The following is a 16,220-nucleotide window of genomic DNA, read 5'->3' on the forward strand; positions in this document are numbered from 1 at the left end:
ATGAATCGCAGTCAGAGACAGCAGATGACTCTCCGCCCAACAGAACAAGGGAACCACCACCACCACGTTCAAAGAGGACGAACGAACCCCCCCTTGATGATTGAGATAGGCCACCGACACCATATTGTCCGACCTCACCAAGACGTTCCTGCCGAGCAACCCCTCCCGAAACCCCATCACAGCACGGGACACAGCAGTCAACTCCCGCCAGTTGGAAGACCGGTGGCTCTCCAGCAGGGACCAACGACCATGAAGGGACCGAGACCCCAAGGTCGCCCCCCACCCCAAGGCGCTGGCATCTGTCGTCAAGACCAGCGAAGGAGCAGGCTGCAAAGGGAGCCCCCGAGACAGATGGACCCGCTCCGACCACCAAAGCAGAGCAGGGAGGATCACCGGAGACACGGGCAGAAGAAACTCCCAATTGCGGGACAACGGATCCCAGAGTGACAGAAGGTACCCCCACAAGGGGCACAGGTGAAAATGAGCCCATGCCACCGTAAAGACAGTCGCCGCCATCAGACCCATAAGACGCAACCAGAGGCGCACCGGAAAGGAACCCCCTGCCCGGAAACGCCGAGCAAGGGACACCAGGGTCACAACCCGAGGGTCGGGCAGAAACACACGGTTGAGATCTGTGCGAAACCGAGCCCCAATGAACACCAGGTCCTGGGAAGGAGTCAGCTGGCACTTGGGCAAGTTGATCAGAAACCCGTGCCGACGTAACTCCGAACACACAATTCCCTGGCTTCCAACAACAGGACTCGAGAGGGAGCATGGATTAACCAATCGTCGAGATATGGATACACCATCACCCCCTGAAGGTGGAGCCAGGCGACCAAGGAAGCCACAACCTTCGTAAAGACCCGCGGGGCAGAACGAAGACCGAAGGGCAAAACCCAAAACTGATAGTGACGCCCCTGAACACAAAACCTCAGGAAGCGACGGGACCGAGGATGCACCGGGACATGGTAAAATGCGTCCTGAAGATCCAGGGTACACATGAAGTGACCCGGAAGCACCAAAGGACTCACCCTCTGCAAGGTCTCCATGCGAAAGGGAACCCGCAACACCCAACGGTTCATCATCTTTAAATCCAGAACCAGGCGGAAACCCCCCGTATTCTTGGGCACCAGAAAGATCAGGGAATAGAAGCCCGACCCCATCTCCGAAGGAGGAACCTCCTGAACTGCACCCTTCAGCCCACTCTCTCTTCAGGACATCCTTAATAAAGGGATGCACCGGGACATCAACTACGGCAGAACTCTGGAACTGGCGCAGCAAAGAACCCCCAGAAGTACTGGGAGCAGCGTCATCCGCGAAACCCATGTTCTCCTTCACGTGTTTCAAGACGCCAGGCAGAGCGTCCTTGTCAATGTACTTCCCCTTCAGCTCCGAGTCCCCAGCCCAAGCAGACTCATCACCAGAAAAAGCAGAGGAATCCTGAGCCGCAGCCGGCCCTTTGCGGCGGGCCCCACCATCACCCATCTCAGAAATGGTCTCTCTGATCAAGCGCTTCAAGCGCGCATCCCCACCCCCAACACGGCGTCTGGACCGGGCAGGAGACGGAGAGCGTGAGTCACTGGAAGAAGAGGAAGAGGACCTCTCCCTGTGATGCCTCTTCCTCGATCTCTTCCCCATCCTGAAAACAGCAAACGAAGCAGTACACAGCACAATCTCCTCTGAAATACTAAAACAGCACAAACCGCTACGCGGTACTCACCCACTGCCCCTGGTTTTAAACACCAACAAAACGCCGGGACAGAAGCGCCTGACACTGTCCAAAACGGAAGTCAGGCAGCACCAAAACCGGAAGGCGTCACCGCATCCAGCCAATCCTGCGGCGCGAAGGAGGCCGCGCCCCCCAGTAAGCCCAGCAGACCAGGAGGGGTGGCCATCGGGCAGACGCAGAGCCCACGCGGTCAAACTTCCACGCACAGCTCGGAGGAGCGTCCAGAGCAGCCCGCGCCACTCCCCCCAAGCCCGGCAGGGAGGGAGAGGCATTCCAGCAACCGAGGACACGAAGCCCCAGCAGTAAGTCCAGCGCAGGGGCGTCCAAGCTCCTCGCGCTACATCACATCCTGTCAGAATGACAGAAAAAAGAAACAGAGGGAATGCTGGGACCTGTACCCTTATGTACTCCCGGCGGGAGGGGGAGGGTAGGTCCAGCATTCCTTCTTTCTTCTTTATCTGTCAGAGAGATAGCTTATAAATAATATCTCAATATGTGAATGAAGGTGTCGAGGACGGAGGGACCTGGGGGTAATGGGTAATTAAACAGACAGACAGATTAGTCTTTGCTTGAGAATAATAAATGGTGTGATATTGCAGGGTAATAATTAATAATACCTATTTCTATTTCACATGTTATAAACTACGGGGCATATTTACAAATAAATGACAGAGAGCAGCGTTATCCTTCTTAACTTAACACCGCGCTCCACCACTTCTGAAATGCAGGGCTGCACCGAATTTACAACAATACGGTGCAACCCTCCGTTTCCCCCTGTGCTGGCGCTAATTTCTGTTGCCTTGAGCCAACACATGCATCTTTGCACCATAGTACAAGGGTGCCTGCGTTGGGGGGTATGATTGTTTATGTGCAGAAATGTGACCCTTCGTACACATAAAAAATCTTAAATGGTGATCTGTAACTTCTATATGTGCTGCATTGTGCAGCACACATAGAAGTTGCAACTCGTCATTTTAAAAATGATTATTTAAGTGCAGGAAGGGGCACCCACCTTCTTATAAACAATCATGCATGTCATTTTGCCGTCTCTATGTATGCTGCACATTGCAGCACTCATAGAAACAGCAAAAACAAGGAGAAATAAAGTATTTTTCCTCATTTAGCCATGTTAAGACCAGGTTTCCTGGAAGAGAGGGCGCAATTTCTTGCCTTGTATCTGTTTAAGTCTGATCCTTTTCAGCTCCCATGTGGAGTGCCACAGGGCTCTTTCATTAGCCCTACTCTTTTTTTTTTATATTGCTGCTCTGGCTCCAGTCATAAAACCTGTCTTAAGTTTGACGCTGCTACCTATTTACGCCACCCTTGTAAATAGGAGGCAGCGTCAAAATCAATGGGTGTTGTGGCGGAACGACCAACGCAACACCCATTGCCCACCTCTTTCACGGTAAGTATAGCGCGAAAGGATGCCTTATTTAAAAGGCAGCGTTCAGCCTCATTAAGTGGCTGAACACTGCCTTGTAAATAAGGCGAAGCTTGTATCGCCACAAGAGCGTCTTTAAAAGTGACGTTCCTGTGGCGATAGGGGCTTGTAAATATGCCCCTAAATTGTTTCCCAGTGCATAACTAAACATCACCATTGCTCATGTCAATAGCACTCGCTTAATCGACTGAATAAGGATACATGGAACTGATAGGGGTTGAATTAGTGAGTTGGAAGTCTCGAGGCAATCGCTCAGACCACTCTGTGATGTTACCGGCTAAAAGGTCTCCTCTGCAAATTTTCACCCATCTGACTAAGTTAATAACCTGAGGATCATGGGTCTGGGGCTTGGACTACTGAGGTAGAATGTTAGTCTTCACCTCTTCTGGGGTAGTTGAATGAGGGACATTTTGACCCAGGACCCAGCCCCGACCTGTGCACGGCTGCTTGAGGGCCCATTGGGGTGAAGTAAGCAATTTTCCTGAATAACCCGGATCATTTGCCCCTCTCTCTTTCAGAACCTTCTTACCAGAAAATAAGCTACTGAAAAACAAGTACCTGGTGCGTCTGCAGGAGAAGTGAGTGTTTAAGGCCTTACACCAGGGTAGGGCACCGGGGACGAAGGCAGGCCTCGGTTAGAGTAACCCTCTTACTCCTGTCTTCCTGCAGGCTCATGATGAGGAGGACCCTGGTCCAGCATTTGCAAGACCGCGGAATCCAGGTGAGGACCCTCATATGAACAGTAGTACTCAGGGACCTTCTGTAGGAAGCTGGCATTTGTAGCTGCATTTGTGAGTTTAATGTCCAGCCAATCTACAGTATATAAAGTCATATTTCAGAGTTTACAAGCTTGAAAAAAAAGAAATACCCTTTGCAGAACTCAGGGCATATACATAATGGATTTCTGATGCACATAATATTTTGTATAATTTTCTCAAATTTTATTTGGTAATATGCCATAAAAGTTACAGGTAAAATGTACAGTAGGACAGTCAAGAGCAATATGCAGTCAAGATGTTATACATGCATAAATAGATGTGTATTAGATAAAAATTAGTTCGCATATGAAAACAACTCATCCAAATAAGTGCTATACCAAATAGCATATAACGTTTCCAACCAGTTCGTCTGAAGAAAGTCAATAAAATCCAATAATAAAAAAAGTAAAATAGATTGCTAAAAAATGTTTTAAACATACTTTATTGAAAACCTTATCCGCATAAAAGGATGACCGTTTTGATAAACAAGGTATTTTGGTTTTTTGTTGTTTCCGACTTATACATAATACATATGTGGCCATGGTAGAACTTCTCGTTACAGATGTAGTTTGTCTGACGTCCGCATTTGCGGTATGAGAGGTACGTTCATATAAGCATAAAAGACCCCTTTTGTAGCCCCTTGTTACCACTTGGGATGTGGTTGAAAACTACTGGGAGTGCGGTTTCAACTGTCATTGACGACATCACTTTATGTCAATTTTCACTATCAAGTGAGGGCCAGGTGCCTTCCTTCGGAGACAATGATGTCAACAACCTGTTTTCACCCATAGTGCAGCTACATGCCTTTGACCCATGCAACACAGCGGCAGCGATATCAGCCTTACACAGTGACCCAGCTTCCTTGGTGGCCCTACTAGTCGAAGTCCCCTGCGCTGACCAATATATCCCAAGGACTCCCTACTCAATTTTATGCTTGGAGGAATATTTAATTAAGCAATGCCCCCAGTGTCCTTCTTTTCGCATTGATCTATCCCGATATGTTCAGGTTCAACTATCACTGCGAGCAGATGTTTCACCATTCCAATTAAGTCCAAATCCATAGTCTTGAGGCCTATTATTGTTATACAGAAAGTATCCAGAGTGTCACCAGCTCCTCAATGGGTATTTCTAGAAAGGTGGATTCTCTCCTTGCCCCTGAGTTCAAGGGGAAACTACTAACTTCAGGCAGTCATTTTGTATTCCTCTGGCTGAATTTCTTATTGATAACATTCACAAACCTTATGCCCAGTTTACTGTGGAGACAACTTTTCTGTCCTTCCAAAATACTATGAACATGAGAAAAGCAAACACTCTTTCAGAGCAGACTAACATTCTTTGACCAGTTGACTCCTGATCTTGCATCTTCTTTATTACAAATGATAAAATCAGGGTCTCCTGTGGCAGGTTGTCCTCCAGGAGTTCCACTTTTAGACCCAGATCGCTTTAGTAGTGTTTTGACTTAAACCAATAATGTCTCTCTTGCCTCAGCTGTAGTTCCTCATCCATGAAGGAAAAGCCCTGCTAAGAAAAACACAACTGGAGATCCCAACATGTTGAGCAATTATCATTCTATCTCTTAATTGTTTGTGGGAATAAAAAGTTTGGCGAAACATTTTAATGGCCAAACAGCTACTGTAAAAAGCAGCCATGCATTAGCCTAATCTGTGTTTAGATCCATGCACAGCACAGAGACAGCTTTAGTGTCTACTGTACACAATATCTATTGGAGGGTGGACAAGGGCAACACGGCAACTCTTCTTTTATTGGACCTCTTTGCTGCCTTTGATACCATCTTTCGCGATATTCTAACCATCACGTTATATAAGACACAGCCCTGGATTGGATTCAATCATATTTTAAGGACAGAAGCCAAGGGGCCAACATAGCATATTTTCGGTGTGATTTGAAACCAGTAAAGATGGGTGTACCACAGAGGTCCTCACTGAGTCCCACTCTCAGCAACATTTATGTTGCAGCTTTGGTTTGGTACATTAGATCCTTTAAATTCCCCTTCGTGACGATGATATTCAGCTTGTGACTGGGCTAGAAGCCTCACCCAGAGGCACACAGTCCAAGTCTAAAACCTGTGTCACTGAAATTGTGTCATGGATGAGCAACATCACTCCAGGTCAATAGGAAAAGATGGATATTCTTATCTTAGGTGACACCGTGCTGGATCTGGATACAACCTAGTGACCCCAGGGTCAGGGAGGTCCACCTACACTAGTTCTCTCTGTAAAGAATTTGGGATTGATAACAGACAATTCTTTATCAGTAAGAATGCACATTGAGAAGTTGATTTCTTCTTGCTTCTGTTACTTTACAATATAAAAAACTCATTTTTTTGCCAATGCATTGCCGGAAGATGAATGATCAGGCCATAATTCTTTTGCATTTAGATTACAGTAATGTACTGTACCAAGACCTTCCTAACTGTGATATTTATAAACTACAGCTATTGCAGAACCTAGCAGCTCATTCTCTGCTAGGATCGGATACATTTACATGAATTTTTCCAGTTTTAACTGGTCTACAGTACGGTACAGTACGGGATTGCTCACCTGTTGCTTTTATACTCGCTGAAGGCGTTTTGGACTGCGAGCGCGAAGGACTCGCTCTTCCTGTTGCTGTTGCTTTTTAGACTTGCTTTCAGCCTTCACTCCTCGCGGAACCCGCTCCGCGGGTCCCGCATCGTCTGCGGTCATCTTGAACGGCGCTATAAAACATTGGCGCTTGAGCTCCTGAGGCGGTGGTGAAAGCAGGGCTGCGAGCGAGGGGAGGCGCAGGACTACCAGTCCCAGGAGCGCCTTACCCTCGGCATCTACACCAGCTGACCCGCTCTCCCTGCTGGCTCCTCCCCCACCTCAGTGCAGCTAAAAGCCAGCACTTCAGTTTCCCCGGTGGATTGCTCACCTGTTGCTTTTATACTCGCTGAAGGCGTTTTGGACTGCGAGCGCGAAGGACTCGCTCTTCCTGTTGCTGTTGCTTTTTAGACTTGCTTTCAGCCTTCACTCCTCGCGGAACCCGCTCCGCGGGTCCCGCATCGTCTGCGGTCATCTTGAACGGCGCTATAAAACATTGGCGCTTGAGCTCCTGAGGCGGTGGTGAAAGCAGGGCTGCGAGCGAGGGGAGGCGCAGGACTACCAGTCCCAGGAGCGCCTTACCCTCGGCATCTACACCAGCTGACCCGCTCTCCCTGCTGGCTCCTCCCCCACCTCAGCGCAGCTATAAATCTCCCACTTGGTACCGCAACGCGGGAGCGTGCGGGAGCGCGCCGGGAGAAGCCCGGGACAAGGGCGGGACCGTCTGAGGCCGTCAGAGGCTGAAGTAGGCTGGGCTGGGCCCTCTCCCTTTGATCCTTGGTATCATTTTGTTTGTCATTCATTTACAGGCTTGTTGTATATCTTAGAGAGTTTGATCAATTTTATCTTATTTATTCCTTTCTCATGACGGCTAAAAAACTCCGCTCTGGTCGTGTTTTAGTAGGGAAATCCGGGTCTAAAACGAAATCTAACCCTTTACGCAACAAAATTACGTCCTCTATGCAACTTAAAGGCCAGTGTCAGCTTTTTAATTTATGGGATAAAGGGAAAGACAAGTCGTTTGAGTCACAGACCCCAAGCGAGGCACCAGATTTGAATGCTCCGGAGTCTGTTAATATGGTTATTAACGTGTCCTCTACCTTGAGTTTGGTTCCTAGTCAATCTTTATTAATACCTTCTAGCCCCGCAATAACAAGGGGTTTGTCTTTGACTTCACACGACTTGCAATTGAGTCCAAATGCTACTTCAGAATCCTTGGGTAATAAGGCTTTGAAACTCGATAGTACTGTTCTTTCTCAAGCGCCCATTATAGAAATTCCTAAAGTTATAGTGAACCCTAGTCCTTCATTAGTTTTACCAGTTAATCCGACCATCTTAGAAAGGGATTTTACATTACCTGACATCGATTTAACAGCACACAAGGATAGGATGTTAGCTTTACAGGGGAAATCTAGGGGTATCCCAAATCCAAATGAAATTATATCCATTTCAAGTGCGGGCCCATTAAGTAGTACACCCTCTAATAAATTAGATTTTTCCCTTGCTCAACTAAACTTTACTTCTTGTTCTGGACCTATTTTGAATAACTTAGCTGAGGGGTCTCCAAGTAGTGATGGGAAGTTAATCTCTAACTCATTATTTTCTTTGGAAACAATTTTATCTTCGATTCTGAGCCTACTTGAAAAATTTGTGGGAGGTTCAGAGTGTATCTTTGACACGGTAACTCAAATATTGCAAGTTCTTTTGCAAAATAAGAATGGAGCAGTGTCTGATTGCCCGCCAACATTTCCTTCCTCGTTGGAGATCCCTAAAATAAGTTCTCCAAGTGCTCAAATAGCACGGGATTCAGCTCAAACCCCTCATTTTGTGGATAGTCAAAAAACAATGAACCCAGCAGTACTTCCAGTTGATCTTAAAATTCTCAAAGCGGTTTCATCCGGTGCTAATTGTGTAGCTTCCATTAGTGATAAGATAGAGGAAGTTTCTATGTCCCCAGTCAACCATAAGATGGAAACACCCTCTCTTTTCCCTATATTTTCCTTACAATCTAAAAATGAGGAGATCTGTATAGTAAATACAGGAATGGCTGATAATTTGCTCCCCCTAAAACAAAAAAAGAACAGATTAAAAAAGAGAAAACCTATTCGAAGATTCTCTAAAAAAAGACAGAGAAAACTTCTATTTGATAAAAGTTTGGAACCGATTTCGGAAGTTCTCCCTCAGGCTGAGCAGTCTTTTGTTTCTCAGGAAAATATGATTGTTCCCCCTGAGGTGGAACTTGCGTGTTCGGGACCAGGTCCCACATCTTCCACTAATCCCTTCCTTTTTAAGGTCACTTCACCGTCCATTAATCCTTTTTTCTCCCGTCTTAACCCTTCAGTAAGGTCTCCCCAAGATGTACCCAAGGTCTCCTCTCCTTCTGTTAATCCTTCCCTTTTCCCTCTTAATCCTTTAGCAAGGCCTTTCCAAGAAGCACCCTCAATTGTAACTATTCCTCCTAAAGAAAAAATAAATGTAGATACTTTGTTTCTTGATTTTTTTCCCTTATTTGAAATGGATTTGATCCTAAATAGATCTGCCTTACTTATTTGTTTCAAAGAGATTGATAGTTTAAAATTAGTTCAAACATCTGATTTGGATGTAGTATATCTTCTTAACTCTTTGATAGGGAGATCTACAAGGGTGAAATTTCAATCTAAAATAGTGTCAAATCTTATTCTACAGTGGGCTGAGGAATTACAAATTAGAGGAATAGATGTTGTGCCTTTCTTTGGGGAAAAAAGAAATCAACGTGCTGTTGCCAATCTGTTATCTTCCCCCAATACGGGTTTGTTGTCATCTGATTGGTCTAGTACTAGATCGGAGGATTTAAAAATATGCGTATCTAGGAATGAAAGGCGAGTGTTATATAAAAATCCTCCTCTCAAACAAACCGTGAATGATGATCAGTCTAAGTGGAGTTGGTTACCTGGAGTTTTAGCAAGTACATCTGTTTCCTGCCCCAAACTGCATTCAAATTTTTAACAAAGAGTTGAAGCTTATGTCGTGGAATACTGCAGGCTTTAAAGATCATAAGGAGAAATTGGGCTTTTTGTATTCCCATAAGGCAGATATAATCTGTTTACAAGAAACATGGGTGGAAGGTAGATTAGCTCTTGAAAAAGAATATTTTGTGTTGGAAAACGGTGCAATTGCTTCTAGAAGAGGCCATGCAAAGGGAGGAATAGCATGTTTGTTAACAAATAGAATAAAATGGAACTATTCACACTATCTCGATCCAGGGAAATTGTTCCAGGCAGTAACCTTAAAAGATGTATTTAAGGATTCCCCTAATACATCGTTGGTAGTGATAAACATCTATATTCCCCCAAATTGTTGCTATAATGATGGTCTAAAAACACTGTTCTCCTTTTTAACTAAAATTATGGATGCTTCTCCGCCTCCTCATGTATTAATGTTTGGGGATTTGAATTGTAATATATCCAATTGTGGGCTGGATTTATTCAGAAACAATCTCAGGGAGGAGTCTTTGAATATACCATCGGCCCAGTTTCCTGTCAAAGTTAAAACCAACAAAAGAGGTAAACTTGTCCTAGAAGGCCTACATAAAGTTGACTGTTTAATAGTAAATGGGAGGCTTCCTTCTGACACCCCGGCTGCCTTCACGCATAAATCAACAATGGGAAAATCTATTATTGATTATGTTATGGCAGATTATGCCTTATTTTCCCGGTTGAGAAACAGGAAGGTCATAGAGTCTAATCTTAGTGACCATAATGCGTTGATGCTTATAGTCTCTGTCAGTCTTCCGAAAGTAGATTCTTGGAGTATGGATACGGATCTGGTGAATTTTGACTCCAATTCAGGGAAATGTTTCTGGAATTTTCGCACCTTTGAAAGTTTGGAGTCTCTGTTGAACCAAACGGTCAAGAGTTTATCTCTTTGGGAAGGGAGAGAGCTGTTGGGTTTTGCTAATTTTTTAGAATCGATAATTTCCATAGCGGAAAAGAAACCCTATGTGAAAAAAATTTCTACAGTCCCTCATCCTTTGCGGGCTATAAACATAGAAATAAATAAAGTAATAAGGGGGCAATATTTATCATTTTCCCAAGAAGCCAAGCATAGGTTGTCAATTTTAAAAAGAAGAAGAGTTAGGCTTAAGGCCCGTTTAAAGCGCAATAAGGAAGATTCTCTTTGGATACAACTGAGGGAAGCTTCTTATAACGGCCAAGCCAAGACTTTCTGGTCTTTAATTGGCAAGGGATGTGGGACTAGAGCCAGTGCCACCCCTATTGCCATTGAGGAACAGATTTGGGTCCAATATATTGAGAATCTGTACAGTAATAATAATTCTCAATTATCTATTGTGGAATCTAATCATGTCTCCCGTATATTTGATTGTCCATCGGTAAAGGATATTGAACTTGCTATTATGAACATGCGTTCCTCTGGTGCGATGGGCCCAGATAAAGTCCCCATCTCTGTTTTAAAACACCAGAGCGAACTTTGGAGCAAAATCCTCTTTCCTGTATTTAAATCTTGCTTTTCGAGTGGAATAGTCCCCCCTTCCTGGAAAGGAAGTATCATTGTTCCTTTATATAAAAAAGGGGCAAGAGATCTTCCTCAAAATTATCGTCAAATCGCTTTGCTTGACGCCATTGGTTAAGTTTTCGCAAAATGTATTCTTATTTTAATGAACCAATGGGTAACTGAGTTTAAAATCCTGCCTTTTGAACAAACAGGTTTCAGACAAAATCACGGAACTTTAGATAACTTGACTGCTCTTCATGTTATCACGGAAAAATATGTGAAAGTCCGTGGTGGGCAGGTTTACGGCGCCTTTATCGACTTCTCCACCGCTTTTGATAAAGTGGATAGAATATTGCTCTGGAGAAAGTTATTTGATTTAGGTATGCCCCCCTTTCTTATTAAATTAATTCGCGCACTTTACTCAGATACCTGGTGCAGAGTTTTACTGGGAGGTGAACGTGGTTTATCCAAAATAATTTTTACTTCTAACGGGTTAAAGCAAGGTTGCCTGCTGGCTCCTTTGCTGTTTTCCCTTTATACAGTTGATTTACCTGTGGCCCTCTCAGCATGCGCTGGTATTGCCCCGTCTTTGGGTGGAGTTCCGATTGCATGCCTTATGTATGCAGATGATATTTTGATTTTGGATCTTACCCCGAAGGGCTTGAATAATCGTTTGCAAACGCTGTCTGAATACGCCAAAAACCATTACCTATTGATAAATACGGCAAAAAGTAAAGTGATGTGTTTCTCCGGTAAGAAGAAACCTAAATTTCTTAATTTTCCTTGGGTGGTGGGGGATCAAAAATTGGAAATTGTAAAATCTTATACCTTTCTGGGCAAAATTGTCACAAATAATCTAAGTGACAAAGCACATATGGATAATAACTCCCGGAAGGCTATTTCACAGGGAAAGAGTTTAGTATCCCTATATAAAGCAACAGGTAGAAGGCATTTTTCTATTCTTCTCGATGTTTTTAGAGCAAAAGTTCCTGCCTCCCTATTATACGGTATAGAGTTAACAGATTTAAAAAAGTGGAGTTTTTTAAACTCCGCAGAAGGGAAAATTCTGCGTAGTTTATTATCTGTTAGCACAGCAAATTCTACTGTTTCCCTGAGACAGGAATTGGGTTTACGCAGTAGTTGGGTACAAGGTTTGGCCAGTGTTATACGTTGGGTAGTAGGTATAGCAAAAAGTGAGTCTAACACCTTAAGAGAGCTTATAAAAAATGAATTGCTGGGAAACTTTAATGACTACTCTTTACTTGTAAAAAACTTCAGATTCGCTGTGGTACAATTGAAATTGGATGAAGAGACATTATTTTCTTTATCCTCTTATCAATTAAAAACTATCCTGAAATCTACCACTTGGGAACTGGGGTTTTGTCAGGACAGAGATTCCCGGCTGTTAAAAAAAGGTGGCACTCCTGTTATAGAGTCCTGTATTTTGCGGAAAGCTCAACCTTATATGTACTGGAACATCTCTCATGGCGTTCGTCGCTTAGTGTACTTATTAAGACAAAATCTGCTTCCGTTGAAAGATCTTTGTGCTAGATGGTATGGACATTCAGCACTTTGTGATCTTTGTCAGATGTATGACCAGGACTTAAATCATGTTATTTTTGTTTGTCCTGCCCTGATGCCTTTTAGGCGTAGATGGTTACGACCAATTTGCCTTCAACTCAACATTCTTTCAGCTTCATCATTGCAGGCGGCCTTGATTAACCCACCTAATGAAATGTTTTGTTTTAAACTATACGGTTTTTTTAAATGTTTTTTGGACCTGTATTAAGATGTTTATATTGTTTTTTTGTTTGTAGTGTTGATATGATATTTTATGTGCTTCTTGCTTGGTATGTATATTTTGGTTTTTATGTGGACCTCCAAGGAGTTCCTTTACCATAATAAATAAAACTTGAAAACTTGAACTGGTCTACACTGGCTCCCAGTCAGTAAGCGTATTACTTTTAAGAGTCTCTGCATCTGTCACCATGCTTTTTACCACCAGGGACCGGCATATATTCTATATAAGGCTATTTCCAAGATTCCAACTCGGTCTTTCCCTTCTGGGTGGGCCACTTTGGGTAACATTCCACTATTTAAAAGATCTGGGCTAGGGGGGGTAGATCCTTCTTTTACAAAGGTAGCCATGGGGTTGGTGTTGCACATCCACAAAGAGTGGCTGTGCTCACACAGATCTGTATAGTGTCAACTAGTGATCTTCTGTCGAAGCATGCTGCTACCAACAGATGCAACGAGAGTGACTAAAAATGTAATAATTTACAGCTATGTATATGGCAATGTGAGCACGCAAACACTATGAGAATAAATACATTTTCAAGGGCGTGTTTAAAGTTGTCATATTCTCTTTTTATTACTGCTGGCTTCGTCAACCCACATCAGATTTGCATCAAAAACAGCCAAGGCATGTTTTGCCCATGGGACTTTTTCAAGGCTAAAAGAGCTGCTACATAACTGAAGCATTGATTAGACAGCAGTCTAGCAGTTGAAGGTAGATGGGTTGTCGTAAAGTAGTGATGCAACAAATAGTAGTAAAATTAGTCTGTACCAGATAGTATGTGATATGTAGTTGAAGCACTGCCATTAGGTGTTGTAACAAAACAGGGCTTTTTGCAGATCCCCCCACTTTTCCCCCATTTTGACTACTAGACACTGGTTTTCAACTCTTGATAGTGTACTAGAGACTGCTGTCCAGGCCTCAGTGCCAGTGATCTCTCCCTAAAACAGTTATGTGTAAATTGGCAATCCCAATTGACAAGAACTTTACCCCACTCATAAGTACATGGTACCAGTGGTACATGGACATGGGTGGTAAAGGGCCCCCCAGGGCTTGCAGCACTGTTTGTGCCACCCTTACTGACCCAGATACACTATGGACAGCAGGCTTGCCATTGCAGACTGCAGGAGCAGTGCAAACTGCTTGAACTCGATTTTAAGCTCACCATCTGTGGCAAAGTCAATGCAAAATCTTTGATCTACGCCAGTCTTCTCTATGGAAGGCCTCCTAAAGCCCAGGAGGCTGTGTGCATTATATCAATAGTGTGGGCATGTAAATACAAGCTTATATGACCCTATAGTGTTCTTTACCATTAAAGTACACTATAAGTGATAGACGGTCCATAGGATAAATGGGTTGTCATCCGGGCAAACCCGAGGCTGGCAGTCCCATTATGGTACTGCCTAAATATGTCATGTTTGGTACCAAACAACATGCCTTCTGACCACTGACATTAATATCATGTCAAGGAGGAGGTGGCATGCACCGAGGTGACTACTTTAGATGCTGCCCACCTGGTTGGTCTAGCTTTACGATGCTCTGGCTGACAGCCCATGCTTGCTGCTGCCAAGACAGGATTCTGACCTCTTGCCAGTCAGTTTGAACAATCCCAGGAGACAGGAACAAAGGTGTGGGCAAGAAGGAGGTCACATCTGGCTAGTGAAATGGCACATCAAGGGGGTAACCTTCAAAGGCTACACATCCTTTGATATTCATCTAGGCTGCCTCCTCACAGAAGGTAACAGGCACCCTTTTCCCCAGGCACATTTACACCTGGCCAGATGGAAAATTTGATAGTCAGAGGGCGTACACCCTCAGAGGGCTAGCCACACCTCTGGGGGCGGCGGGGGCTACCGGGTTACGTTACGTTACGTTAAAATTATTTATATAGCGCACTTTCACCAGCGGTTTCATGGCGCTCATTGACAAATAACCGGGTCTGTACAGCCAAGGAAGACTTCTACCATTTTTTTAAAGTGGTAGAAATAGTGGGTTCTGGGTACACCCTGGGATGTTGTATCTTCTCGGGCAGATTAGCCACTAGGGCTAGTGGCTCATTGGCCACTTGCTCCCACACCCCTAACACCCCTAAATCTAGGATTTAAGGGCTACCCCTGCCATCAGAACCTCAGTTCTGATCCAACTTGCATGAAAGAGAACAAGAAGGGACCCGTGTCTGCAACAACAGGATTTTGCACAAAGCAAAAGAGATACACTCTGCACCTGTGGCAACTCCCCTGGAACTGTATGAACGATACTCGGACTAGGTTAGAGGTCGATTTCCTCAGAGAGAGGGACCCCTGTGAGAACCAGATGCAAACTTAGTCTCCTTTGGACTAGTGGGACTAGTCCCCTGCAAACTGCAGGTAAATCAATGCTGCAGAATTGAAGATTTACTAGCCACAGGGCCCTCTGAAGTATCATCCAAATCAGGATGGTCTATTGCATTGTGGGAACTGCAGAACTGCCTTCCACGAACCTTCATACCGCTACCATGTTCCCCTTGACCTCAGAACGTCAAAGAATCTCCCTGCTGAGCTTACAGCTGACAAGGCTTATTGGTCTGGCAGCCAACACCTTAACTCAATGCTGCACCTAGAGGGCAATCCGCAAACCCTGTGATCAACATCAGCAATAACCTCATTGCCTTGTTTTTGCATCTTGTTCACCACAACACTGTGTAAGCAATAAAAGCTGTTTCCCAGCGGCTCCCATTCAGTCCCAGGGACAGCCAAAACAACTCTGTACCTGGGCTCCATGGGCAAGGTAAAATTGAACTGACTGTTGTGGCCTGGTCCAGGGACTTGCACCACCTTTACCCTGAAACACAACTCGACCTGCAAGTGACCGATTGTCTCTGCTGGTGTTTGCCATTGACTGCAATTATAATTTTTCACTGTATTATTTTGTACTCATTTTACATTGCTTCTAAAATCTATAACTCTGGTTATATGGATGCTATTGTATTGGTTTTGATGTCTAAATTAAGATGAAAATTCACATTGGTTATATAAATTTTTGTTGGATTTCTGTTGAGTCGTGTCAATTACTTCTCGTCCATGTTGGTACTCTGACATGCTTAACATATGTTCCTATATTAAAGCCTGACTGCTCTTTACATCTCTATCCGGACTGAGCTAAGACATAACCCGCACACCACATAATACTCAACTTTCCTACATTGGTGTTATAGTGTTGGAAAATTTAGATTTGTATGGCCTTCTGTAGCCCCCTATTCCAATAGTATATTTAAAAATTCGAGGTAAGTTAAGAAAAGGTTTAAAAGGTTTGTGGTAACATTTTAAAAAGGTCCCAACTTCCAATTGAAAAGTTAGGCACAATGGAGTCTGGTAAAGATCTTGACTTGTCAGTGAGCCCAGCTCTGAGGACCAGTGATTGGAGGGTTTTGTGCAAAGCAAGGGAC

At 44.2% G+C, this 16,220-nt stretch overlaps 1 protein-coding gene across 1 annotated transcript in view; it reads left to right on the forward strand.

The window, feature by feature from the left end:
* Positions 1 to 16,220, forward strand: part of LOC144768592 (lysophospholipase D GDPD1-like) — a 223,782-nt gene that overhangs the window by 193,528 nt on the left and 14,034 nt on the right. Inside the window, exons 8-9 of the mRNA XM_078652386.1 lie at positions 3,689 to 3,748; positions 3,840 to 3,891. Of these exons, the coding sequence (XP_078508512.1) occupies positions 3,689 to 3,748; positions 3,840 to 3,891 (112 nt within the window). The remainder of the gene's footprint in view (positions 1 to 3,688; positions 3,749 to 3,839; positions 3,892 to 16,220) is intronic.

The sequence above is a fragment of the Lissotriton helveticus genome, chromosome 7 (genome assembly GCF_964261635.1).
Source record: "Lissotriton helveticus chromosome 7, aLisHel1.1, whole genome shotgun sequence".
Lineage (NCBI taxonomy): Eukaryota > Metazoa > Chordata > Amphibia > Caudata > Salamandridae > Lissotriton > Lissotriton helveticus.